This window comes from Anabrus simplex, chromosome 6, assembly GCF_040414725.1.
Source record: "Anabrus simplex isolate iqAnaSimp1 chromosome 6, ASM4041472v1, whole genome shotgun sequence".
In the NCBI taxonomy this organism is placed as follows: domain Eukaryota; kingdom Metazoa; phylum Arthropoda; class Insecta; order Orthoptera; family Tettigoniidae; genus Anabrus; species Anabrus simplex.
Window position 1 is genome coordinate 336,207,334 of NC_090270.1, and position 24,857 is coordinate 336,232,190.

Genomic DNA, 24,857 nt, shown 5'->3' on the forward strand with positions numbered 1-24,857 from the left:
TTCAGATTTTAATGTGAAGTTATCTTCAAACACTGAGATTGACAAAGTTATGAAGGGGAGTTCTTCCAAGTCCTTCCCAGAAGAGGATACTGCTTCTGTAAAACCCAATGAAATGTGTGACACTTCTAATTCCCTTCCAGACAAGAGCAGTGAAGTTCATCAATCTCTTTCAGTAAATATTTCTCAAAAAGAAAATAGTGGGATAAAGAACACAGTTATCTCTACAAAACTTGGCAAAACTCTTTCAGTAAATATTTCTCAGAAGAAGAATAGTGAAGTAAAGAACACAATCATCTCCACGAAATTAATTTCAGAAGACACTTTAGGTTCTTCTATAAACGAGTCAAGTTCTGAAGCTACAACTGTCATTCCTTGTGAGGAAGATCACTATTATAGAAGCAGAGGAACTGTAGCTGAACATGTTGTGAAGAATCACTTAACGAGTGGAGAAACTGCAACTGAGCATGATGTTAAAAAAACTTCATCCAGAACAAAATCTTGTCCAAAAGTTGTAAGTTCTCCTCCAGGAATTAGAAGGTTAAGACAGAGGAGGATACCAGAAAAATACAGGTCTGACTCATTTTTAAATTCAGGTGTGGCACCAGTTATCGCAGCTGAGATCCAGAGTGGAATGAAAAACAAGCTTGACAAACAGAATAATTTTAGGTTGACAAGATCGGTTAAAAAAGGCAAAGTGGCAAAATCCTCCGGAGTTAAAATAAGAAAGAAAGTAAAATTGTTCAACAAAGATAAGTGTGGCCTAGTTCTGAATGCTTTGTGTATGGAAAATAAGCTACAAGAGGAATTGAAGGCTACTGTTGAGCTAGCATCAAAGTTATCTTTAAAAACTAATATTCTAGGCAAAGAAGTTGTTGCATGTACCAGTGATCATGATGATAAGGGTAGCAAAGACCAACATTTAATAAAACCAGTTGTGATTGATCTGGTTAATGATATTGAAGATGAAGTACACAGTAACACTAATTTAATATCTAAAATTGAAAAGAATGTCATTTGTACACCCCAATCACTGATAATACCAACTGATAAGGAGATTAAAATCTTTAGCAGTAGTGATATTTCATTTGTTCAGCTGGGAACGTCTACAGATTCTCCTGTTGTGGAAATGAATGAAAGTGGTACAACATGTTCAGTAGTTAAGTGTCAGACAAAGGATGATGAAGAAATTAGGTCTACAGATATGAAAGCAAATAAAAATTATATTTCTGACCAGAAATTACATACAGAAGATAAATGTCAGGAAAAGGATGATAAAGCAGAAAGTAGGTCTATAGATATCAAAGCAAATGGAAATGATATTTCTGATCAGAAATTACATCCGGAAGATACAAGTCAGGAAAAGGATGATAAAGCAGAAAGTAGGTCTACAGATATCAAAGCAAATGGAAATGATATTTCTGATCAGAAATTACATCCGGAAGATACAAGTCAGGAAAAGGATGATAAAGCAGACAGTAGGTCTACAGATATCAACGCAAGTGGAAATGATATTTCTGATCAGAAATTACATCCGGAAGATACAAGTCAGGAAAAGGATGATAAAGCAGACAGTAGGTCTACAGATATCAAAGCAAATGGAAATGATATTTCTGATCAGAAATTACATCCGGAAGATACAAGTCAGGAAAAGGATGATAAAGCAGACAGTAGGTCTACAGATATCAAAGCAAATGGAAATGATATTTCTGACCAAAAATTACATTCAGAAGATAAGCATCATGAGAAGGATAACGAAGCAGAAAGTAGGTCTGCAGATGTCAAAGAAGGTAAAAATGAGAATTCTTGCCAGAAATTAGCTTTGAGTCCTACTGTGTGTGCAACAGCCAGCATGCCACCAGCCACAGTCTTTGTATCTCCAAGTTCCCTTAAAGGGAAGAATAAGCCAAAGGGAAAGAAAAAGTATGTTAGTTTTGATTTCCCTGAAGAATCTCTTAAATCCAATGATAATGAATCAGTGAGCATTATTACAAGTGATGCAAACCATCCAGCCTCGAGAAGAAATATTATGAAAGGTTCAGATTGTGATGCTTCATTTTTGAAATCGTCTCCTGATAAACTGAGCAAGTCTAATATTCTAGAAGAAACTAACCGTAGTTATGATATGCAGAAAGCTTTGAATAATAATCCAGCAGTTCTCCCGATAGACGGAGGCAAACTGAGTCGAGCATCTAGAATCTGTAGGCTAGTTATGTCTCCTCGTAAATTGCTGCCAGTAACTAATTCTGTCTCCAGTAGTACACTTCAGGATGAAAGTAATAATTCACGTGATGAAACCATGTCTAGAGAGCAACATAGTAGCCCAGCAAGAAAACTGGATGTATCACCTTCAGTATCAGAATCGTCATCTCCATCATCTGCTAAACGTGATGGAACATGCAAAACTTCTCCACAAACAGAAGGAAGATTAAGCAGAGCAACTCGAATCCTACAGCTAGTAACATCGCCTGTTCAAGAGCCACAAAGTAAAATATCTGCAGAATGTACCAAGGATGGTAGCCTTAATGAAGATGGTGGCCAGGATAAAAGCACAAACAAGGAAGAAAGTCTGGAAAATACCGAGGAGCTTTTGACTAAAAGCGGAACATCAGAAAATAACAAGTGTACAGGCGTAGCCAATTCAGATAATTTGCTAGCCATGAATGCTGCCTCGTCGAGTGGGCCACATTCTTCATCTTCCTCAACTCTACCAAAAGTGAATGAAGTTACTAAACAAGAATCTCCCATTCAGTCAATTATCTCAAGGGGGAAAAATAAGGAGAGGAGCAAACGGAAATCAGTGAGGTTTAATATTCCAGATGTAATGTCAGATTCAAGTGAAGAGACTTCTGTTTGTGAAAATGATGAGCCATCTGATGTCCAGAATCTTGAGGAAGATGCAGAAGTACAAAATGAATGTAAATTGGTTCCAAATTCTGATCCCACTGCTGATTCAGAATTGAATCGAACACATGCTGAAGAAGAGAGCAACATTAAACATGAAATGTCAAAGTTGCCAACAAAAGTTAGTGAAGGAAGCTACAGTAGGGCTTCGCGAATATGTAATCTAGTGATTTCTCCTCTTACCAGGAAAAATATAGAAACATCCTTTACTAAACGAGAAGCAGAATCTCCAAGAAATATGGAGGCATCTTCTGTTAGGCGAGAGAGAGATAATTCTCCTCTCCAAAAGTTATCCCCTATTACAGGCAATAGTCGAACTACTAGAGCGTCTCGAATATTCAACTTAGTCTGCCCCAATAAAGATGACAATAAAACTGGTCAAATTAATGCCTCACCAAAACTGGACTCAACGATTAGTGCTTTGCAAGTTCCTCTGAAAATTCCTCCATCAGATGATGTTTCTAATGAGATTACAAAAAGTATGGATGATCAAACCAGGCTATCAGCTCTTACATGCAAGGTAATGGATTCTGAAATGATGAGGACACCACCCATTGCACGTCGTTCACTGAAGCGTAAACTCTTGGATGAGAGTAATCTAACACCAGACAAAGAAGCAAAGATATTTGTGCGAAGCCCACATCCAGATGTAATGTTCACAAGTTCAAGTGAGGTAGATGAAGGAAAAGAAGCAAGTAGGATACATCCAACAAGGTAATTATCGTTTTAACTGGATCTAGTTAATGTTATTTTGGGTTTACAATGAACCTTCTTTGTCTCCTCCTCTGTAGGACCACGGGCAGCTTTGTCATGGTTTGGGTTTTCTTCTTCTACTCCCAGAACCTCTTCATCCTCTCTCCCGCTCTTCACCCAATATTTTCAACATCATTTCTTGTCTCCCCCATTGGTGCTTCTCTATCCTATTCCTGTACCTTTCTCTGTTATTGAGCTGTGGCATTTTGGTTGATGTACCGTATTTACTCGCATATTAGACCCCTTTTTTTTCCACTTTTACAGTAAAAAAATGCGAAGGGGGGTCCAATATGCGATAACGTCAAATTTCGTGCAGTGAACACATGACTTCTAGGCTATAAATTGTACACGTAAACATTCTACACTATTCTTTAATAAACTTATGAATGTATTCTGCGTTTTACTGGCTATTTTCGTTCGAAAATTTATAAATTTAAAAAGACAATGGTGAACATGACTTTTAGGCCTACATATATTTTAAATATAATCAATCACTTTTATCTACCGTATTAAGCAATATTAACACAAAATAATGAAAAAGAACTTAATGGCCAGTCATTTGTCACTGTCAGTTGTATTTGATAGTTCGGGAAACACGCGAGCATCGTCGTACCTACGTTACCAACGCTCAGCTGATGCAATACGACCGCGGCGCACAGCCCGCATAAAATGTAATACTGTACTCCAAAAGATAATTATTCATGAGGTAAAATAAATTCACAAAATATACACTTACTAACAACATCCGGCACTAAAATGAGAATACAAGAATAAAAGAGAGTGAGGAAATAACAAATTACGGTACTTACAGTTAAGGGAGGTTATGGTGTACAAAAGAAACACTCCACTGATCCGAGACTCAAGTAACTTTCTTGCCACGTGTATTTCCCGGAATAAACGAGACATGGTACACACAGAACTAGATACACTAATCAACACACAAATATCAATAAAACTACAGCTACAATAAACTATTAAACGCATAAAAAACTACGTTATTGCACTAATGCTGTGAACTACGCTATCCTAGAGAGATGAAGACTAGAAGTAATATAACAATTTAAAAAACACAAATTACTGATGAAAATGTTCAAGATCGCAAACCGTATCGGCAGCTAATAGTGCTAAAGCTACGGAAATAGACATCTCTTAACTATAAGACAGACGTATCACACGATTTTGGTGTGAGCTTGAATCGGGCGGGTCGGACGGACGAACCTTGAGCTCTCTCAGTGTAGAAAGCTGCGGTGAGTGGAGAGTTTCACTTCCGCCTCTCTTCCTGCAGGGAGGCCAACCAGCCGGCAATGGAACCAACAGTAACAAAGTTCGTCATATTGACATATATAAGGTTAAGAATTCAAAGCATATTTTCATAAACCGCCATTTGCATCACAAGTACTGATTATATCAGCTTTTACGGGACATTTTAAGTCTCAATTCATTCACTGATGGCCTATTGCGAGTCTACGGAGGAATACTCGCCACCGTATTTTCTGACATGTTGGCAATTTTCCAAGAGACAGACACACGTACTGTGATAGTCTGTAGTTGGAAAGTCGAGAATAAAAAAGTAGTAGGCCTATTTCTCCGTTTACGCTAATCCACCTACGAACTCGGACAATATTCTGTGATGCTTGTACCGTACTGCTGTAGTGGCTGTCGCAGATAAAGCTGTCAGCTCCGATTGTGCCGATCTGGCAAAAGGCAGCTGAGGGCTCAAGAAAATGTGCGCAAACTTGTACACACATTTGTACGACGTCATCAGAGCTGCAGTACAGCTTGTAGTACCCGCTACGAAGTGGAATCGTTTATTGGTCTCAGCTGAATTTCGTTACGGGGTCTAATATGCAAGATTTATTTTTTTCCATTCTCTTGGTCTCAAAAAGCCGGGGGGGTCTAATACACGAGTAAATACGGTATATTTATTTCTTCACTTCTCTGTCCCACCTTGATCCCCATCTCACTCCAGTCCTTCCGGAGTTCAACAAGCCACTTAGTTGTTGCAATTTACAAACTTCATCATATAGATCCGTATTTATTTATTTAATCATGTCAGAAACATACATTATATCTTACAATAATATCAGGACAATAACAAATCTGGTAATATAGACATTAATTATTTCTGATGATGGCAGGTGATGATGTGATTAAGCTCTACATAAATACAAATTTAATTAAATGTGGTGTGACCAATATGTGGCTAATTCACATGCTTCCTTGGTAGCATCGATCACATTCTGGAGAGAGCAAGTAGTTGGACACAAGTTACAAACAAGAAGAGTGGAGTCACAGACAAAACCCCACTTTCTCATGTTGGTCTTTGTTCTTTCAACTCCTGAACACAGTGAGCGTCTTCCATGTTGATCAGCTTTCCTCGTGGCCTGAAGGAAGTCTTTCGGAAGGCGTCATCCATCCTGCAAGGTGGCTGGATCTGGAATGCCATGAATTCACTCTGAAATTCAATGGTTGTTCAGTGAGGCTTTCAGTTGTATGGAGAAAGCTTTTCCTTGACTTGAGCCGTTGGGTTGCTGGTTGGTACCCATATAAGTATGGGTCGTCAGGTTCAGTGCTTTAGATTTCTCCAGTCTGGATGCACACTCACGGCGAATATCTGGAGGTGGGATACCTGCTAGACAGCTTGATTAAAAACTAGTATTTAGAGATGGGAGTTACATATCGTAACATGATACTGTATCCTAATCTATAAGTAAGCTGTTCCAGAAATATTATGTTCCTCCGGAGACCCTAATATAAAAGTAACTGTCTCAGCGAAACCAAAGGAAGGGTAGGGAGTTTCTGATTGGCTAACGGGTATTAGGAAGCATAGCAGCTTGCTTTAAGCGTGCACTGCTGCGCAGGCACGAGCAATACTTTTGTAACAGTTTAGTGGCAGTACTGATATTCCTATCCTGTTACTTGCTGGTTGGTTACAGATATTCTCTAGTTATTCAAAGTGCTTTGTATTAGGCTTACAGGTAATGATACATACAGTAGCGTAGTTCCTCTGAACAGTTACGCGTGGTCTTCCCATTTTGCATCTCGAGTTTCACTCCGTGTTCTGGACAATGAGTGAGTGGATGTTATTTACATCCGATACGATTTATGTGGGCAAAAACAGGAAAACTGTTTCTTAGAAATGCGTTGAAATGTTTTTTTAATTTTTTAAATTAAAAATTCTACTGGTTCATATAGTTCTGATAATGTACATGGTACTCAAATATCAGGTCATCAAAAGCTATCGCAAGGCCCATCATGTGAATCTGTGCATCCTGAAGTTTTGTCGTCGACTGCAACCTGTGAGGCAGTGCAGCAAAAACTGCTATCATAATTTTTAACACATTGGAGACGCTGCTCGTAGAAACTACGGGCGCGCTAATTCATTGCTGCTGACGGAGCTCGGAGAATCTATGGGCATGATTTCACTGTAGCTAAAAAATTGTATTTGCCGTCTCAGCGAGCTGTGACTTCAATAAGATACTGCTGAATGCTTCTATAAGCATAAAATATACTAGTTATGAGTATAAGTCGAGAGCTCTTCTTTCAAGGCATTGATAACACAGCCACGTTCCTACATAACCTAAGGCTGCGTCATCACTGACTCTCAGCTGTGAAATGGGAGGGAAAGTATTTACGGTACATGCGGTCGGGAAGAGTGTGTGTTCGAGAGACAGGCTTGTTTGCGTAATTCTTGTGAATATTTAGCATATCTAATTCAAGTGTACGAAATTTCGACAACGAATCCATAATGGATGTTCTTATGGAAGACACGATTTCTGAAAATGAGGATGAGGATAACAATTACACACTAAGTAAACATGATTCTGGCGCTTCAGGTTAGTAAATGTAGAAAATGAGCTCATTTCAAATTGGTGTGAAGTGTAACGTAGTTTTACATCGCTTCCTTGAAGTGGGTTCTGTAATACTATTTTATACCGCTTCCTAAAAGTGTGGGTGTTTCCCGTGTACCTGCAGCAACTCGATGCAACACCGTTGTCAAACAAAGAACAGTGGGAATGCAAATTCCTTGTTGTAAACCAGAATACCGGTGGCAATCGACTAATTAGGTTAGAATCTGCATTAGTGTGTTTCAGTAGATGTGCCCACAAAGTCAAATTTCGAAATATTAACCGAACTGGCATCCATAGCTGCGTCAGATTTTTTTTCGTTTGTAAAACATATTATTTTTATAAATTTATATTTTAAAATTGCTGCACTATTATGATAATTAAAACTCATTTTTGTGTAGAAGAAAGTGTGATCTTTCTATGCTTTCCAAAAGTTGTTTTAATCATGGCTTACCCTAGCATTGAAAAATTTTCACAAACCATTAAAAGTACTGCGATTTTTGGCGGATAGCACATTCAAATATGGCTGTCTCCAATGTGTTAACAGTACAAAAGAGGAGGAGTGATATACAGAAAGAAAAGACGCTGGACAAGCCACTCACACTGTTGTTTACTGCATATCCACAACCTTCTGTAAATGACAAAAGGCGATTTTGGAGCCTTTTATACTGGATTTACGGGGTGAATTCGCTACACGGTTTGTGTTACGTAGCTGTTAGCTTGTATTCGGGAAATGGTGGATTCGAACCCCACTGCCGGCAGTCTTCAAGATGGTTTTCGGTGGTTTCCTGTTTTCACATCAAGCAAATTCTGGGACTGTTCCTCAATTAAGGCCACGGTTGATTCCGACCTAGTCCTGTTCTATCCTATCCCATGGTCACCGTAAGATCAGTCTGTGTTGGTTCAACGTAAAATAACAAATAAAATAAAGTACTGGATTAAACTCTGCTTACGTCTTGGCTGGTAGGGCTGTTTTCTCATGATCCATTGCGGTGGCATCTGAAGTGTATATGACACTCGTTCAACAACATATTTTATAAAGTATGGTCCTAATGTCTGTTTAATTACAGATCCTTGGACATCTATGAATGCACATAGCAGCCACGGCACTTCTTATACATGAAGGTTTCGAAGTATTAGTTCTCGGAATGTAAATGGTTCATTGCAGACATTTTTCCGGGAATAGTTAAGAATGTGAGTGACGAGGTAGCGAAAGAGACAGTGGGAGAGAAGAAAGCGAGATGAAGATATAGTATTGCTATTTATAAATACTTATTAAGTTGCGGTTAGGGGCTACAAGAGACAGCAGGTATAAGGAATGTTCCTTCCAAACGTTGACCTGCAACTTGTATTATGTTACTTTTATATCCTAATACTCCAACCTAATACTACAGTGTAACGGATACACAGGAACATGATACTGGAAAGTAACCATTTGTCCCATTCCTACTAGTATTAGATTTAATGGTCCACTCACTTCACTTTACAAGTGAGAACACATTGTAATAGCCACTTAGTTCCCGTCCTTCTTCTTGTCCTACCCATTGTCTCCCATACATCTGCTTTGACTGGATTTACGGTCATTGTGGAATATCTGGAAACGAGAAAGCTGATCTGGCAAAAGCAGCGGCTACATCTAATTTAGAAATTACTTATGAAAAAACGTCACCTAGCTACGCTAAAAACGTCAAGCAAGTAATCCATCAATGGAACAACATTTGAACTTCTTCCACTAGAGGCCAAGTCACCAGTAAAATATTCTTTCCTGGGGTTTTTAACCGCCTGCAAAGTAACGTGTTGATGCCAAGCTTTGAAATAACTCAGTTGTTGACTGGTCATGGCAAATTGGGTTATTATTTTCATCGATTTGGAATCAATCGTCCTGATGGCTACATGTGTGTCTGTGGATCCTCGCAAACAGTGGACCACCTACTGTTTGAATGTGCTGCTGCATTTGAAAGAAGGAGACATGACTTGAACTCTCATTTAAATTATTGCAACATTGAATTATCAAAACTTCTATATCATTTGTTTAAGAAGCCATGCTGTTAAAAATATTTTACTAACGTCATCCACTTAATTTTCTGGCAATTAGATACATGAATTAATTTTCATTGTAAAATTGAATATGCATTTTAACTATAACACTAGTATACTATGTAAAATAGAGCTCGATAGCTGCAGTCGCTTAAGTGCGGCCAGTATCCAGTATTCGGGAGATAGTAGGTTCGAACCCCACTGTCGACAGCCCTGAAAATGGTTTTCCGTGGTTTCCCATTTTCACACCAGGCAAATGCTGGGGCTGTACCTTAATTAAGGCCACGGCCGCTTCCTTCCCACTCCTAGCCCTTTCCTGTCCCATCGTCGCCGTAAGACCTATCTGTGTCGGTGCGACGTAAAACAACTAGGAAAAAATAATAATAATAATAATAATAATACTCTTGAAGTCATTCTCTCCATTTTCAGTCTAATTTCTTCTGAGATTGTCCTCATATTTTGGTACAGTTCGTCCCTTGATCTTCGTTCCCATCTTTCACCATCTCTTTTTGGTCCCAGTATCTTTCTCAGAATTTTTTCCTTCTTTCTCCAGTTGCACCGCCCCATCCTTCCTAGTGTCATCTCAGCCACGTACAGTACTACCCTCCTCTTTGTTGCCTCATAGTGCCTGAACTTTGTCTTTTTGATGTGTCTTTTATTGTACACTTCTTTGGTTGCAAGGTAGGTAGTCCTCATCTTATTCACCCTCTGTTTTATCCCATCACGGTTCCTGTTCCTTCCTGTCACATATTCTCCAAGGTACTTAAACATTTCTACCTTTTGCACGGTGCCTTCTGGTGTTTTCCAATCACAGGTGGTGTTCAGAGTCTTAGTCTTTGCACAGGTGATCTGCAGCCTTATCCTTCTGGCTATATTGGTCATGTTGTTGAGTTGTTTCTTTGCATCTTTTGTCTCACTTACTATGGCTATGATATAGATACCAGTTACCACAGGGAATCAATATCTATATCATCTGATGGCCTAGCAGGCATCAGTTTTTGTAAAAGAGACTAAGTCTCTCATAGTGCATTGGCACTGCCTGTGGCTCCAAGTAGCCTACGTAGTAGCATCCATTTTATGCACTAGCCATGCGTCTTGGTAGGTGTGCTTAGTTACCAACTGATGAGCCCAAATCGGCACACTGGGGTGAAAAGCTGGCAACCAAGAATGAATTAGCTGGAAATTTTATATTGTCCAGTTACAGACCATTTATATTGCAATTACTTTGGCTATGTTGTCTACAAAGGCTAGGCAGTCCACTTGTGCTCCCTTGGAAACAACTTTGTGAACAAAATGCTAGTGATATTAATGGGGCTTATGGAAGGAGGACAGTGGGACTGGATGTGGCATGTGAGGGATGAGACTGACTTTGCTGTATGGCAGGGCCTCTGAAACTCTCAAAATCTGATGGGTGCAAACTGAGGCGCAGAGGTTCTGTGCGCCATGCATTGGTCCAACTCGGCTCAGTTCGGACCAGCGTTTTGTCTCAAGGTAACTCAGCTAAGGTCAGCTGCTCTTGGCTCGGGTGGTGGAGCACTGTAGAGCCAGTGAGGAAGTGGGGAAAGAGGCCGAGAGGGATAGACACGTAGGGAAGGAGAGAGACAGAGATATTGCTCAAAATCGAGGAGTGGGGGATCTGTACTTTGGGTCAACCTAGCCAAGTCATCTTATGCACCGGTGCATGCACTCTTGAGAGGCCGTGCTGTATGGGAATGAAAGCTGAATGGACTCATGATATCTTATTAAAAAACTGGAAGTAACAAACATGAAAGTAGAAAGAAAGATTGCTTGTACAAGCAGGTGAGAATAATGGCAAGAGGACATTCACAGTTAAAATATAAAACAAATGAACTTGATGAATCTGTGTGTATAACTATCTTCAGTGATGTGGTCATAAGAGGTAATTCGAAGAATATAGGGTACTTAACTGAATAATTGTTTTGGTAAGAGGAAAATGGATAATGGTTTTAAGAGGACGACGAGAAGACAACAATGGTTAGACATGTTTTTTAATGATTTAAGGGTAAGATATGTGGAACCGATTGAGGTCAGAGCTTGCAACAAATAGAGGATAGTGGAAGCACTTCATTCACAGAGACTTGCAGACTGAATACATTCACAGAGACTTGCAGGCTGAATAGTGAAAGGCATAGCGTAAGAGTATATGATGGAGATGTATGTTTCAGAGGTGCCAATTATTACGGATTTCACTTCACGATTACGGAATTAATGACTATCCCACTAATATGTCAATATTATATCTTAGTATTTACAATTTAATTACAAATCAGGTACCTGATTTATGCCTTGAGGTAGTACTATGACTGATGATGCCTTCAAAGAAGGGTGAAACATGTCTCATAAGGAAATAATGATAAATTCCTAAATGTTTAAAATTTCTAATGTATTGAATAGGTGACATAACAAACTATTTAGCATCCTACATATAGTATCTTCAATACGGTTCAATAATGATATTTATCACTTGCAAAACTGACATTATCACAAAAAATAATTTTCTACGGGAAAAAACGAAAAATGTTCAATCCTTTCAAGCTTCGAGTTCTCATTTCAATGCTTGCGAGTTGGCAACGATACTTATTCGATTGTGACTTCCTTTTGCTACCCATAAACCTTGTAAAATTCATTGTGAATGAAGGAACTCAGACGCTGCTCTTCTCCACAACAATCCTTCAGTAATGTTGTATTTGCTGTGTTAAGTGTACCTGACAGTTGACAGAAAGATTGAGAAAGAAGTCAGGCCTGCATTAAGCACATCTGCACTGCAATCGCTTATGGTTCAGAAGACGAAAACGGCATCACAGTGGGAAGGATGCTTCAAGGAAAACTACACTGAAAAGCAGCTGCTACAAGAAATGTTTTCACAGAACTCACAGGTTGTGTGCAAGTGTTATTATGTAGAATAGATTGCTAGAGGGAAGGGCAAAAGGGGTGGCATTATCGAGGAGGAAGGAGCGTTCTCAGGGGCGGAGGGAGATTACTGATAATCCACTTCAAAGATTGGCACCTCAGATGTTTATTAAGCAACATGTTGTAAAATAAGTAATAACTGTTTTATCAAGAGATGAAGGGTTTTATCAAGAGATTGCATTGTCAATTACATTCAGTTAGATTACTCCTGGAAATGTCGAATATTTTAAACATTCAGAAGTCATGCTAGTAACTTTTTTTATTTTACTTTTTTGGTTTTCACTACTTTTCACCAATTTATAGACTCTTATTGTCATAGAATGACATTGGGTCTGATAAAATCAAGGAACTAAACCCAACGATGACTTTTTATTCATGTTGTATTTTTGTGCTAACAGCAGGTTCTTAATGGCTGATCAGAATCTCTGAGCTTGTTTTGAATGTTCTATATCTGTTGAGTGGTTCGCAAATGCAAAACCTGTTTTGTGCTCTCATATGTTGTGTACCTGGCTGAATGGTCGGGATACTGGTCAATTCCTCTGGCTTGGGGATTGCGTTTTCGTGTTGGCCCTAGTACACTTCTCCTCATCTATACACAACACATCACACTACCAACCACCACAAAAAAAAAACATGCAATAGTGAATGTGTTTGTGTCAGGAAGGGCGTCTGGCAGTAAAACCAGGCCAAAACTGTATTAAATGCCAACACCAATAAATTGGGAAATTTTGATTAGGTAGTGTAATATACTGTGGAATTTAGCGAGTTTGTAAATCTACCTGTTGGCCATGAACATTAAAGTGTGAAGTCTATTATGGTCTGACACCGTGATTATCTGGGTCGAGTCCCATTGGTAAAAGAAACTTCACCATCAGAATGTTAGCCAGCAGTGAAGGTGATTGAATGCCAAAAAGCCTGGAATTAATTCCAAACCATTCCACAGTGTGCATATGAAGTGAGGGTATGTGACGCTTTTGTTGGAGATTTCTGTCAGATGAGAATGTTAAACCTTGAGCAGACCCCTTGGAGCTATTCAATAGGAGTAGGCATCCGGCTCCATGGCTAAATGGTTAGCGCGCTGCCCTTCAGTCACAGGAGTCCCGGGTGCGATTCCCGGCGGGGTCGGGAATTTTAACCATAATTGGTTTATTTCGCTGACACGGGGACTGGATGTTTGTGTCGTCTACATCATCATTTCATCCTCATCACGACGCGCAGGTCGCCTACGGGAGTCGAATCTAAAAACCAGCATCTGGCGAGCCGAACTTGTCCTCGGACACACCCAGCACTAAAAGCCGTACGCCATTTCATTTCAACAGGAGTAGGCTATGCTGGCACAGGGTTTTACTCTCTCCCTTCTTACTATCTTATATCACGTCTTTCATTTCATCTTGTCATCTCCTCCAATGAGGATGACATCAGGAAAGGCATCCAGTCGTAAAAAGTCTACAAAGATTCATCTCACTCCGTACCCACCCCCCTAGAGAAACGGGACAAGGTTTAGACACATAGGTCCGGTTTCTTCAACTCTATGTTAAATTTTACTTAGCAAATGTTAACTAACAATTGTTATTAATTTAACACTTTGTTTAAAAGCGCCCTGTTTCACGAACACATTTCCGACATTTGTTATGAAACAATTGTTAAAGACAAATGAACACATTTCTGTTAGATTTCTGAATGCTTTTGGCATTGAACGTGTTTTGTTTCTTTACATAAAGCACTCCTAGTGGTGTGTTGAATTAGCATTTTGTCACACAGACACATGGTTGAGATTATTATAGGTTATGGTTAGCGAAGACCGATAAGACGTAAACATGTCAAGTAAGAGGCAACAAAAGCATTATTATGATGAATGAGAGACAAATGTTGTTATAGTTTTAATTAAAAATTATGCAAATGTCCTTAAAAAATGAATAGAACGGACTGTTATATCACAACATTCAATATATCCTATTCTTAAAGGCTATACTTATAGTCTTATCACCGAGAAAATGTGATAATTGATATGTTTTAAATGATTTTCGGGCATTCTTTTATTGCGGGGAAAGTAATCTAATGTCTCGTTAATGCTGCAGTGGCAGCAGGAATTCTTTGCAGGATTCTACACACTTTTTCATGCACTCCTAAACATAGTCGCCTACAATTACATGAAAAGTGTCTCAAGCATAATATCTAACAAGTAGAGGCCAGACCTTGTGGTCAACCGATTTCACCGAGCTTCAATGTATCTGTGGGGAGACACTCGACGGTAACTCGTCTATAAGGGTTTGTCAATACGCTTTTGTTTTCTAAAAAATGAGGTCAGTTGTCATTACACAGAATCCGCTTTGGACAAAGTGGAGGTGGTAGAACACTAAAAGGCGAACACATCTTAAACATGTCAGGTCCGCAACCTAATAACTTCTGAAAAATTGATGTATCCCCGATTCCAATGCAAGGAGTTACATCAGCTTGGTACGAAGTGGTGGTCACCGTACTTGTCTCCGAACCTCGTAGACATGAGTTTGAGTTTCATCGCAGCTATAATTGTTGCACAAAATAAATTAATATGTCCGCCACTGCGGTGTAGTGGTTAGTGTGATTAGCTGCCACCCCTGGAGGCCTGGGTTTGACTCCCGGCTATGCCATGAAATTTACAAAGTGGTACGAGAGCTGGAAGGTCAACTGAGTAGAGGTGGGTTCGATTCCCACCTCAGCCATCCTGGAAGTGGTTTTCCATGGTTTCCCACTTCTCCTCCTAACTTAAGGCCACGACCGCTTACTTCCCTCTTCCTTGTCTATCCCTTCCAGTCTTCCCATCCGCTCGCAAGGCTCCTGTTCAGCATAGCAGGTGAGACCGCCTGAACAAGGTACTGGTCATCCTCCACATTTGTATCCCCGACCCAGAGTCTGAAGCTCCAGGACACTGCCCTTGAGTCCGACCCTGGAAGGTAAACAGATGAAGAAGAAGAAGAAGAGGAAATTAATATTTGAGGGAACGTTAAGATAAAAATTGGAGCACAAATATTACGCAAATTGCAGTACACTTTATTTTCTACCTGAAATTAATATAGTCCTAAACATTCTCACAGTTACTGCTGGATCTCTTTCCTATATATTACTTTGAGGTAGAAAATAAAGTTCCACTGCAATTTGATTATTCATTTTATTTGCATTTTTACCTTTACATTCCCTGAAATAATGATTTAATTTGTATAAAAAAATGTATGTCTATGGCGGGACTCAAACTCTTGTAGTCGCGGTTGGAAGACAAGTACGATGATCAATCAGTCACTGCTTCACTTATTGGGGGTGCAACTCTTCAAGTATATACACGTTGCATTAGAATCGGCGATTCGTAAATTTTTCGGAAATTATTAGGTTGTGGACCTGACAAGTTTGAGTAAAATGTGTTCGCATTTGTGTTCTATCACCTCCATGTGGTCCGAAGCAGATCGTGCCTCATGATATTTGTCCTCACTGTTGGAAACTCTAACCTGTTTTCAATATCGTCTAGTACCTCGTTCATTATGGCTTTGGTAATTAGAAATATTTCTTCTGACAACTCCAAAAAGTCGTTATTTCTTAGTATGAGTCGTCCTTTGTCTTCTTCAGTTTATAAAGTTTTCATACAGCAGTAAAGCTTCAAGCTTACGTCTTGTACATTCCTCCATTTTGAAATTTTAGCCGTTGTTAATTTGTTAGAGTTAACAATTCTTGGTGAGACGACCATTTTGTTAAATTATGAGTTAAGTCCCCTTAACAGCAGAGTTAACACTTAACATTCGTTGAAGAAACCGGGCCATACTGTATTTGAGTGTGTAAACTGTAGGTACAATAGACTACAGTATACAGCAGAACAGATTAATCTGCTCCTTCCCCTATGGGTGGGGGTAGAATACATCCACGGTATACCCTGCCTGTTGTAAGAGATAACTAAAATTTGCCCTTAGCTGAGTCCTGGCATTGCTTTCCCTTACTCGTGCCAGGCTCCTCACTTTAGTCTATCCTATCTGACCTCTTTTGGTCAACTCTTGTTCTTTTCTAACCCCGGCGGTATTATGTGTGGAGGTCTTTCATCTTCCCACCCTTGGTGGCCCTTGTCTTTCTTGGACAATACCTGCATTATTCAAAGTGATGGTTGCCCAGTTGTACTTGTAATCACCACCACCACCACCACCTTAATGTACTTCCTGTGACTTCACTATCACAACGAGACAACCAGTTACACATGTCAGTATGGTGAATGATTTTCTCCAAGCTGAATTCTGCTAAGGGTTCTGGTCTTAGTTCTGAATATCATCTTACTCTCTAACTTACCTGAATTTTTAATATGTATATGTTTATGGTTTTTGCAGTTTCTTGTGTGTTTTCTTTTTATCCCATTAGCAGCTGCTACGTATCTTATGATATGTAAGACATGCTGTTTAAAAACACTTTCTAGAATCGGATGAGAGAACTCATTCATCAGTTCTGATGGTAAAGAAAATTAGGAGTACATCAGACGAATCAGGACAAATGTGGTAGAAGAAATGAATAGAAACTAATAAAATAAAATGCAGCGAAAGACACCATGATAGTATAGAAAAGAGCTGAAGAATGAAAAGAAAGTATGTGAAGAAAGGCAGAGGATGATGTGAGACTGTATGCACACGTTATAGAAGTATGGCATAGCGTAGAATGAACCAACTGTTGATGACAAATGTAAGAATTTGGAAAACATTCATTCCAGTTTCTTCAGTTTGCACCACTCCTGTATGAATCTCTCGTGGCAACAATGAAAAATGTAATGACAGGGTTTTAAGTCTGAGTCATTGCAGTCTTCAGAAAATATCCTCAAAATTAATTCAGACAGTAATGAAAATCTTGTGCCTGCATCTGAAGTTGACATAGGCTATGCTGCTAGATTAGCACTTCGTGGCACTCCTGGATTAAATGGTGGAGATATATTAGTGTTTGACATAGAATGTATTTGTGCAAGAAGTTATGGAACGACCACCTCTGGTATATAAACTGACTAAAGGAATTTCTTGTTTCAATCCAAGTGTAGCCAGGCAACCGCTATCTCTAAGTAGCAAACAGCTTTAAATACCTTTGATGAAACAAATGGATTTCTGGTAATTAAGCCGATCGTATACAAAGGGAGTTCATTTCTGTTTGTGAGAATGATACCTTCAAAAAAGTAGTGAATTCTTTGTCTTCAAAAGATGAGAGTTTAGATCACTTTTGGCTCTGCACTCTTTTCCCAACAGTAAATTTGAAAACGGAAAACTTGGATTCATTTCTGAAAATAATCCTGATGTTGTTTCATAGAAATGCTTTCCTTGAACACATTTTTTTCTGTAAATAAAGAAATTATAGTAGAGAATATCCTACAGGAATCCTTTGTAGCACAAAAAGAATATATGATGCTATTTCAAACCTCGGTAGAGTTGAAAAGATGTTCGTTAATAAGAACATGCTCCGTGCTGTATGGAATGCTCATGCTTTGTATATTCAAAATCTAAAGGAGAAACGTGAAGCATCAGAAATTGAAGATGCCTCCCAAAAAGAAAATACAAGAGAAAGGCTGATTTGTTGCTGAAAGAATTAGAAGAAAAGAACAAAAGGGTGATGGCAGAAACTCAGTAGTGTGGTGGCTACAGATGAAGAAATGTCCTCTCTGAAGCAGTAATGGTATTCAGTTGTTTATCTTAAAATTAATGTAATTAGACTAAATTCAAGGATATTAAGTTTTTCAAAAAGTATTTGAAAATTATTGTCATAGCTGGAAACTAATTTTATTTTTTAGTCCTTGTGTATGAGGGGGAAATATGGAAAATGTCAAGGAATTTTAAAATCTGAATTTGGCCTGTCACCTGACTTGCAATTATACAACATGGCTAAACATGCATATACCTTGTCCACAGAAGAGAAGTTAGTTTCCTCTGAAATCTCATGATACTGTTGAGAACAAAGTGTACAACATAGACATGCCACCATTACGAGGATGTTTTGTTGATTATGTTGTTATTAGGGTGAGTGTAAGTAGCACCAGCAATGCAGAATAAAACTTATTTGTAAACGATCAGCTTTACTGTGCAGTACAAGGTGTGTAATTTTAAGCTTCTATATGAGAGGTGGAGATTTCAAATCCCACTGTTGGCAGCCCTGAAGATGGTATTCTGTGGTTTCCTCATCTAAAATTCTGGGGCTGTACCTTAGTTGAGGCCATGACTGCTTTTTTCCCAGTTCTAGCCTTTTCTTATCTCATTGTCTCTGAAAATCTATCCAAGTTAATGTAATGGTAAGCTGCTAGCAAACAAAGAAAACTTTGTAGTATCTCTGTTGTTTAGTTGCAGTAAATAACAGCACAGGGTGTGCACAAAGTCTGTATACCCCTATATTAAAGTAAATTAAACTCAAACTGACATGATATAAAAGTACATATATGCATTGTTTATTTCTTCTTACATCTTAAGAATTTAAAAAATCTGTATGTGTCCCTCCATGGACACAGCTGAATATACCGCCATGTTCTGATGCTCATATTAAGCAACATCCTTGGGGTCACTGTCTGGAAAGCTTCGCGCACCGCATTTTTCAGGTCATCAATTCCAACATACCGCTACTTCCTCACCTGTTTCTTGATGTAAACCCAGAGTGCGTTCTCAGATGTTGTTAGATCAGGGTTCCTCGGTGGCCATGGAAGAGGAGCTGGATCGTTGTCCGATCCTTCACCAATCCAGCGATTCCCAAAGACTACGTTCAGTCATTGTCGAACAGCCACTGCGCGGTGAACCAGCACCCCATCGTGTTAAAACCAAACGATGTCTAAGATTCCCTCATTTTGCAGCTGCGGGATGAGCCAGTAACTGTTCTGATTAACAGAACGATCAAAAAAATATGGGCCAGACAGATATGTTTGTGTCATTCTGGCCCAGATCATGGCTTGAGGTGGGTTTTGCTTGATTTCTTGAAAAAATTTGGATTGTCTTTTCCCCAAAAATAAACATTGCGACTAAGGGAGCTGCGATAAATCGCACGTTCGTCACTGAACATGACTACTGCCTTCTGAGCCATTGTTTGGATTGTTGCAGTATCCAACCACAAGCATCAATACGTCTCTCCAAATTATCATCTGATAATTTATTAATACTCAATGGACGCCATCACCTCATTTTCAGATCCACTTTGATGTGTTTCCTCATGGTTGATTCTGGTATCCCTAACTCTGACACACATTTCTGTATGGATTTGACCGGAGATGGTTCGATAGATTTCTCCACGTCAGCACAAAGTTCAAGTCTGATTGATGGTCTTCCACTTCTCGGCACGTCGCGAACACTGCCCGTTAAAAAGGCTTTCTTTTCCCGTGCTAACAACATCATCTTTGTCAGTGCTGCCTTCACAAACTGCACAACGAAATTGTCCCTCATATTTTTAATTGATTTGCCACTAATATTATGCCCATGAATCCACACAGCGGCCATCAAATGTTCCACAATCGTATAATCACTTGTACCAGCCATTATTTCAATATCTTGGCACCAACTGCTGTCAACGAACAAAATCGATAACAACGGGTATCTGACAATAGAAACGAATAATGAGAAGGGGTATACAGACTTTGTTGCAAACTCTGTAGAAACCTTCCAGTTGATGTATGTGACAGCCCTTTGACAATTGGGATATGAGTGGAGTCAATGACAGGCACTATTCTACAGCAAGATTAAAAAAATGATGTTTCATTACCTTGCAAGACAGTGCAATCTACATACTTCAAGAAATTGTATTCCATCCCTAAAACAAAGACAATTGATAAACTAAGAATGGCTCAGGGATCGAGTTAGTGCCTTGTCGACAGTTGATCTGTATTACATTTATTCATTTTTAACATCCGTATTGACGTAAATACTCGAATCAGTAATTGAGTAGAGTCTGCCCTTTTTAATACCAGATATTGTATGATCTTTAAAAGAAATTCATTTTTCAACTAATTTATATTAAAAGTACATGTTTTGTCCCTCATTGGAGACATCTTCAGCTTGTGCAAGATATATATTCCAAATTAAATAACAAATAAACACTCTAAAATCATTTAAAAGTTAGAAACACTATATATAACACTATTGTCTTCCTTGTTCTGCTTTTTAATGGACAGTTCTTGTTTGCACAGTACGTCTTACACTAATGGTAGGTATTTCAGTTCATCAAAGATGATTTCAATCAATCAATATTGATCTGCATTTAGGGCAGTCGCCCAGGTGGCAGATTCTCTATCTGTTGCTTTCCTAGCCTTTTCCTAAATGATTTCAAAGAAATTGGAAATTTATTGAACGTCTCCCTTGGTAAGTTATTCCAATCCCTAACTCCCCTTCCTATAAATGAATATTTGCCCCAGTTTGTCCTCTTGAATTCCAACTTTATCTTCATATTGTGATCTTTCCTACTTTTGTAAACGCCACTCAAACTTATTCGTCTACTAATGTCATTCCACGCCATCTCTCCCCTGACAGCTCGGAACATACCACTTAGTCGAGCAGCTCTTCTTCTTTCTCTCAATTCTTCCCAACCCAAACTTTGCAACATTTTTGTAACGCTACTCTTTTGTCGGAAATCACCCAGAACAAATCGAGCTGCTTTTCTTTGGATTTTTTCCAGTTCTTGAATCAGGTAATCCTGGTGAGGGTCGCATACACTGGAACCATACTCTAGTTGGGGTCTTACCAGAGACTTATATGCCCTCTCCTTTACATCCTTACTACAACCCCTAAATACTCTCATAACCATGTGCAGAGATCTGTACCCTTTATTTACAATCCCATTTATGTGATTACCCCAATGAAGATCTTTCCTTATATTAACACCTAGATACTTACAATGATCCCCAAAAGGAACTTTCACCCCATCAACGCAGTAATTAAAACTGAGAGGACTTTTCCTATTTGTGAAACTCACAACCTCACTTTTAACCCCGTTTATCAACATACCATTGCCTGCTATCCATCTCACCCATTGCCTGCTGTCCATGTCACAACATTTTCGAGGTCACGTTGCAGTTGCTCACAATCTTGTAACTTATTTATCACTCTATAGAGAATAACATCATCCGCAAAAAGCCTTACCTCTGATTCCACTCCTTTACTCATATCATTTATATATATAAGAAAACATAAAGGTCCGATAATACTGCCTTGAGGAATTCCCCTCTTAATTATTACAGGATCAGATAAAGCTTCACCTACTCTAATTCTCTGAGATCTGTTTTCTAGAAATATAGCAACCCATTCCGTTAGTCTTTTGTCTAGTCTAATTGCACTCATTTTTGCCAGTAGTCTCCCATGATCCACCCTATCAAATGCTTTAGACAGGTCAATCACAATACAGTCCATTTGACCTCCAGAATCCAAGATATCTGCTATATCTTAATGAAATCCTACAAGTTGAGCTTCAGTGGAATAACCTTTCCTAAAACCAAATTGCCTTCTATTGAACCAGTTATGGATTTAATATGATATTTAAAAGTTTTAGGATTAAAATCTCTTCTTGGAAGTTGTTTCTTTGTATTTAATATTTTAAAATTCAACAAGACACTAATATTATACCAGTTGTTCAGTGTTGGCAACTTTAAATGAATATGCGTGTGACACACTATTCACAACAAAACTTCACGACTGCATTAAAAAGTAATGCAGTGTTATAGAGTTACAGATATGGCTTGAATAAAACTGCACCTCGATTAATCAGAGCTTGGATTATTTGTGTTATACTGTATTAAAATACAGGTTCACAAAACATGAACTCAGAATTTAATTTTGTAAGCTTATTGTATTTTTCTTGGGAATCATATTTCCAAAATTCTTCTCTTAATGACCAGACCTGTAAGAACAGACCACACCACAGAGTTTTCTCATTCTCAAAGAATGCATTATCCGTAGAGATCATAGTAATTTCCCTGTGATGTTTCTTGTCTCTGTCTGATTGGGAAATAAATATTTTATTATTTGAAGTCACTGAATTTAAATTCAAATTCATGGTACTTGTGTTCTTGCAACTGGGAAGTAATCAAAATTGTTTTGTAGAAGATTAGTAATTCATCAGTTGAAAATTATTTTGGCAGGTAGGAATCAAAACGGTCATGTCACTAACAGACACCTCTCGGAGTTTGAATAATTCTCGTTCAGTAATTGATAAAAAAAACAGTGCTTCAGTTTACATGTTGACCAGGTTTGATATATCGTATGTGATTTGCCAATGAAGAGAAAAGCACTGATGTCTTCGTCCGTTTATTTCATCGTACCCATAGCATTTTTAGAAATTTCAAAATTTAATATTGTCGCTTTTAAGGAATCGGTAAGATTAGTTTTACAGTATATATAAATGTAATATGTGTAATGGATTGTGGGAGAGGTCAAGTGTATTAGGAACTGGATGGGGAAGAGAGGATCTGAGGCAGTTGGTGAAAATAAATAACTGAGATGCCAGACATTATCAGATTATAAAAGAGCAGGACATATTGAGCAGAATATTGAACTGATTTATCAATACCTACCCTTCAGTCAGAGGCTGAGGATATATGTTGTTGTTTTTTTTTTTTTTTTTTATTGTGGCCATTGTTTAGTTCATAAACCAAACTGATAATTTATTTTTTACTTTACAGGGAGATAAATGATCTTCCTGGTAGTCAGCTGTTGCTCGGGAAGGAACGTACGTTAACTTGCCCAGTTACGAGTGAAGTCTGTGATAAATCCAGTCGGGAGACAGTGGATAGTGACTCCATAATCAAGGACTCGGATTGTGAAGAGAGGGTTTCTGGCAACGAAAGTGCCGATGTCCATATGAATGGTCACTTGAATGAAGACCAGTTATCTTGTGAAAACTGTAGTGCTACCTTTACACAGGAAGAAGATTTGAAAACTCATGTAAATCTTGTGCATATGAAATCAAGTGAATGTCTTCCATGGATTCTTAAATGTGAAGTGTGCAGGACCAGTTTTCATTCTAAACCAAAATTTCTGGTGCATATGAAACGATTCCATGGAAGAGACACAAAACCTTCTAACAAGACGGTGAAGTAGATTGTGTCAGTACTTAGTGTTTTGATCTTCGTGGTCACATGGTTACCATGTGTGTACATACTTTGCTTTTGTTAGTATTGACTGTTTTCCGTGTATTATTATGTTATGGTAATTGTACACAGCTTTGTAATATTTCCTATGGGATAAAAATGAACTAACATGAGTGGAATTCTGAAAACAGCTCAAAAAACGAAATACTTTAGATCAATGTGTTATGGAATGTTTTTCTATTTTGCTGGCTAACTTCCATAAGTATTGTGTCACAATGAATTTCATGTGCCAGAATATGATACCCATTGTGAAGATGTGTAAATTTAATACTGTAAATTACTTGCTGATGTTAGCTTTTTGTAAAACTGTAACTTAGTATGGAAATGAAAGTTTGTATGTGCTGTTTTTCTCAATAGAAAGAACTTTGTAATGTTGTCATAGTGTCATGTCTCATTGATTTTGGCTTATCAAAGTGTCAACAAATTAAATGTAGGCAGCATTGTTTAAAGTACTTCAAAACTTATGACTTGTATTTAAATAGATGATTAAACAACTCATATGGTTTTCGTTAGCAAAACTTTTTTTTTTTTTTTTTTAAGGAGAGTATGCATTGAAATAATGCTGAAACGAACGTGACATTTTCATTGTACCTGCCATAATATGAAAGACAGAAATGCACAAATGTTACTATGTGATTCCTATAAATTAAAGGTAATTGGATTTAGACCACTCATTTGCTGTAAGTGAGTGTGTGTTATTTTTCCAGGTGTAGTTAAAAATGTCATTACATAAGTGCTGTATACACTCCTTTTGAAGTATAGCCTCCAGAAATTAAGTACAGTAGAACCTTGTTTATCCTAAATAAAGAGGGTGGAGCCACTTCGGTTGACGTGTTTTTTCGGATGACACATGGTCAATATTTTTGGAAGTTAAATGTCGAAATAAAAATGCATAACCTCTGTTAAGCAAAGGTGCGTACTGTATATTAACATTAAAATGTTTACATAATGTCACTTGTATAAAATCAGTGATTTTCTTCTGAATTTTCTTGGTGCAGCGCTGTTGTGCAGCTATGTCGCACCACCGTTTAATCAACAATACATCAGCTGGTGTAAATTCATTGCTTTGTTCAACAGAGCGCAAAGCAATTTGAAATAATGAAACAATTTAATTTGCAATGGGGTAAAAAAAAAGCATTGTAACTGCAGTATAAAACCACAAGGCTAGTGTAACGACCTTGGATGAAAGAAAAATATGAATGGGGAAGGGTCGCTGGACTTCTCTGGTTTCCTAACAGAAGCTACAGTATAGTCCGAACAGTAAACAAGATGAAACTCCCGCAACTGGAGAGCGT

General features: G+C 38.4%; 1 protein-coding gene across 1 annotated transcript; it reads left to right on the forward strand.

Annotated features, from left to right (window-relative positions):
- LOC136875797 (serine-rich adhesin for platelets) lies at nucleotides 1-24,034 on the forward strand. The gene is made up of 2 exons (XM_067149400.2): nucleotides 1-3,615; nucleotides 23,095-24,034. Exons 1-2 carry the CDS (start codon nucleotides 50-52, stop codon nucleotides 23,510-23,512), a joined length of 3,984 nt encoding a protein of 1,327 aa, XP_067005501.2. The 5' UTR covers nucleotides 1-49; the 3' UTR covers nucleotides 23,513-24,034.
- Nucleotides 24,035-24,857: the final 823 nt, after the last annotated feature.

Excerpts from the sequence above, each read along its gene's own strand:
- LOC136875797 (XM_067149400.2), top strand. The coding sequence starts at position 50 with ATGAAGGGGAGTTCTTCCAAGTCCTTCCCAGAAGAGGATACTGCTTCT. Across the intron at positions 3,616-23,094 it reads AGTAGGATACATCCAACAAG|GGAGATAAATGATCTTCCTG; the intron begins GTAATTATCGTT and ends TTTACTTTACAG.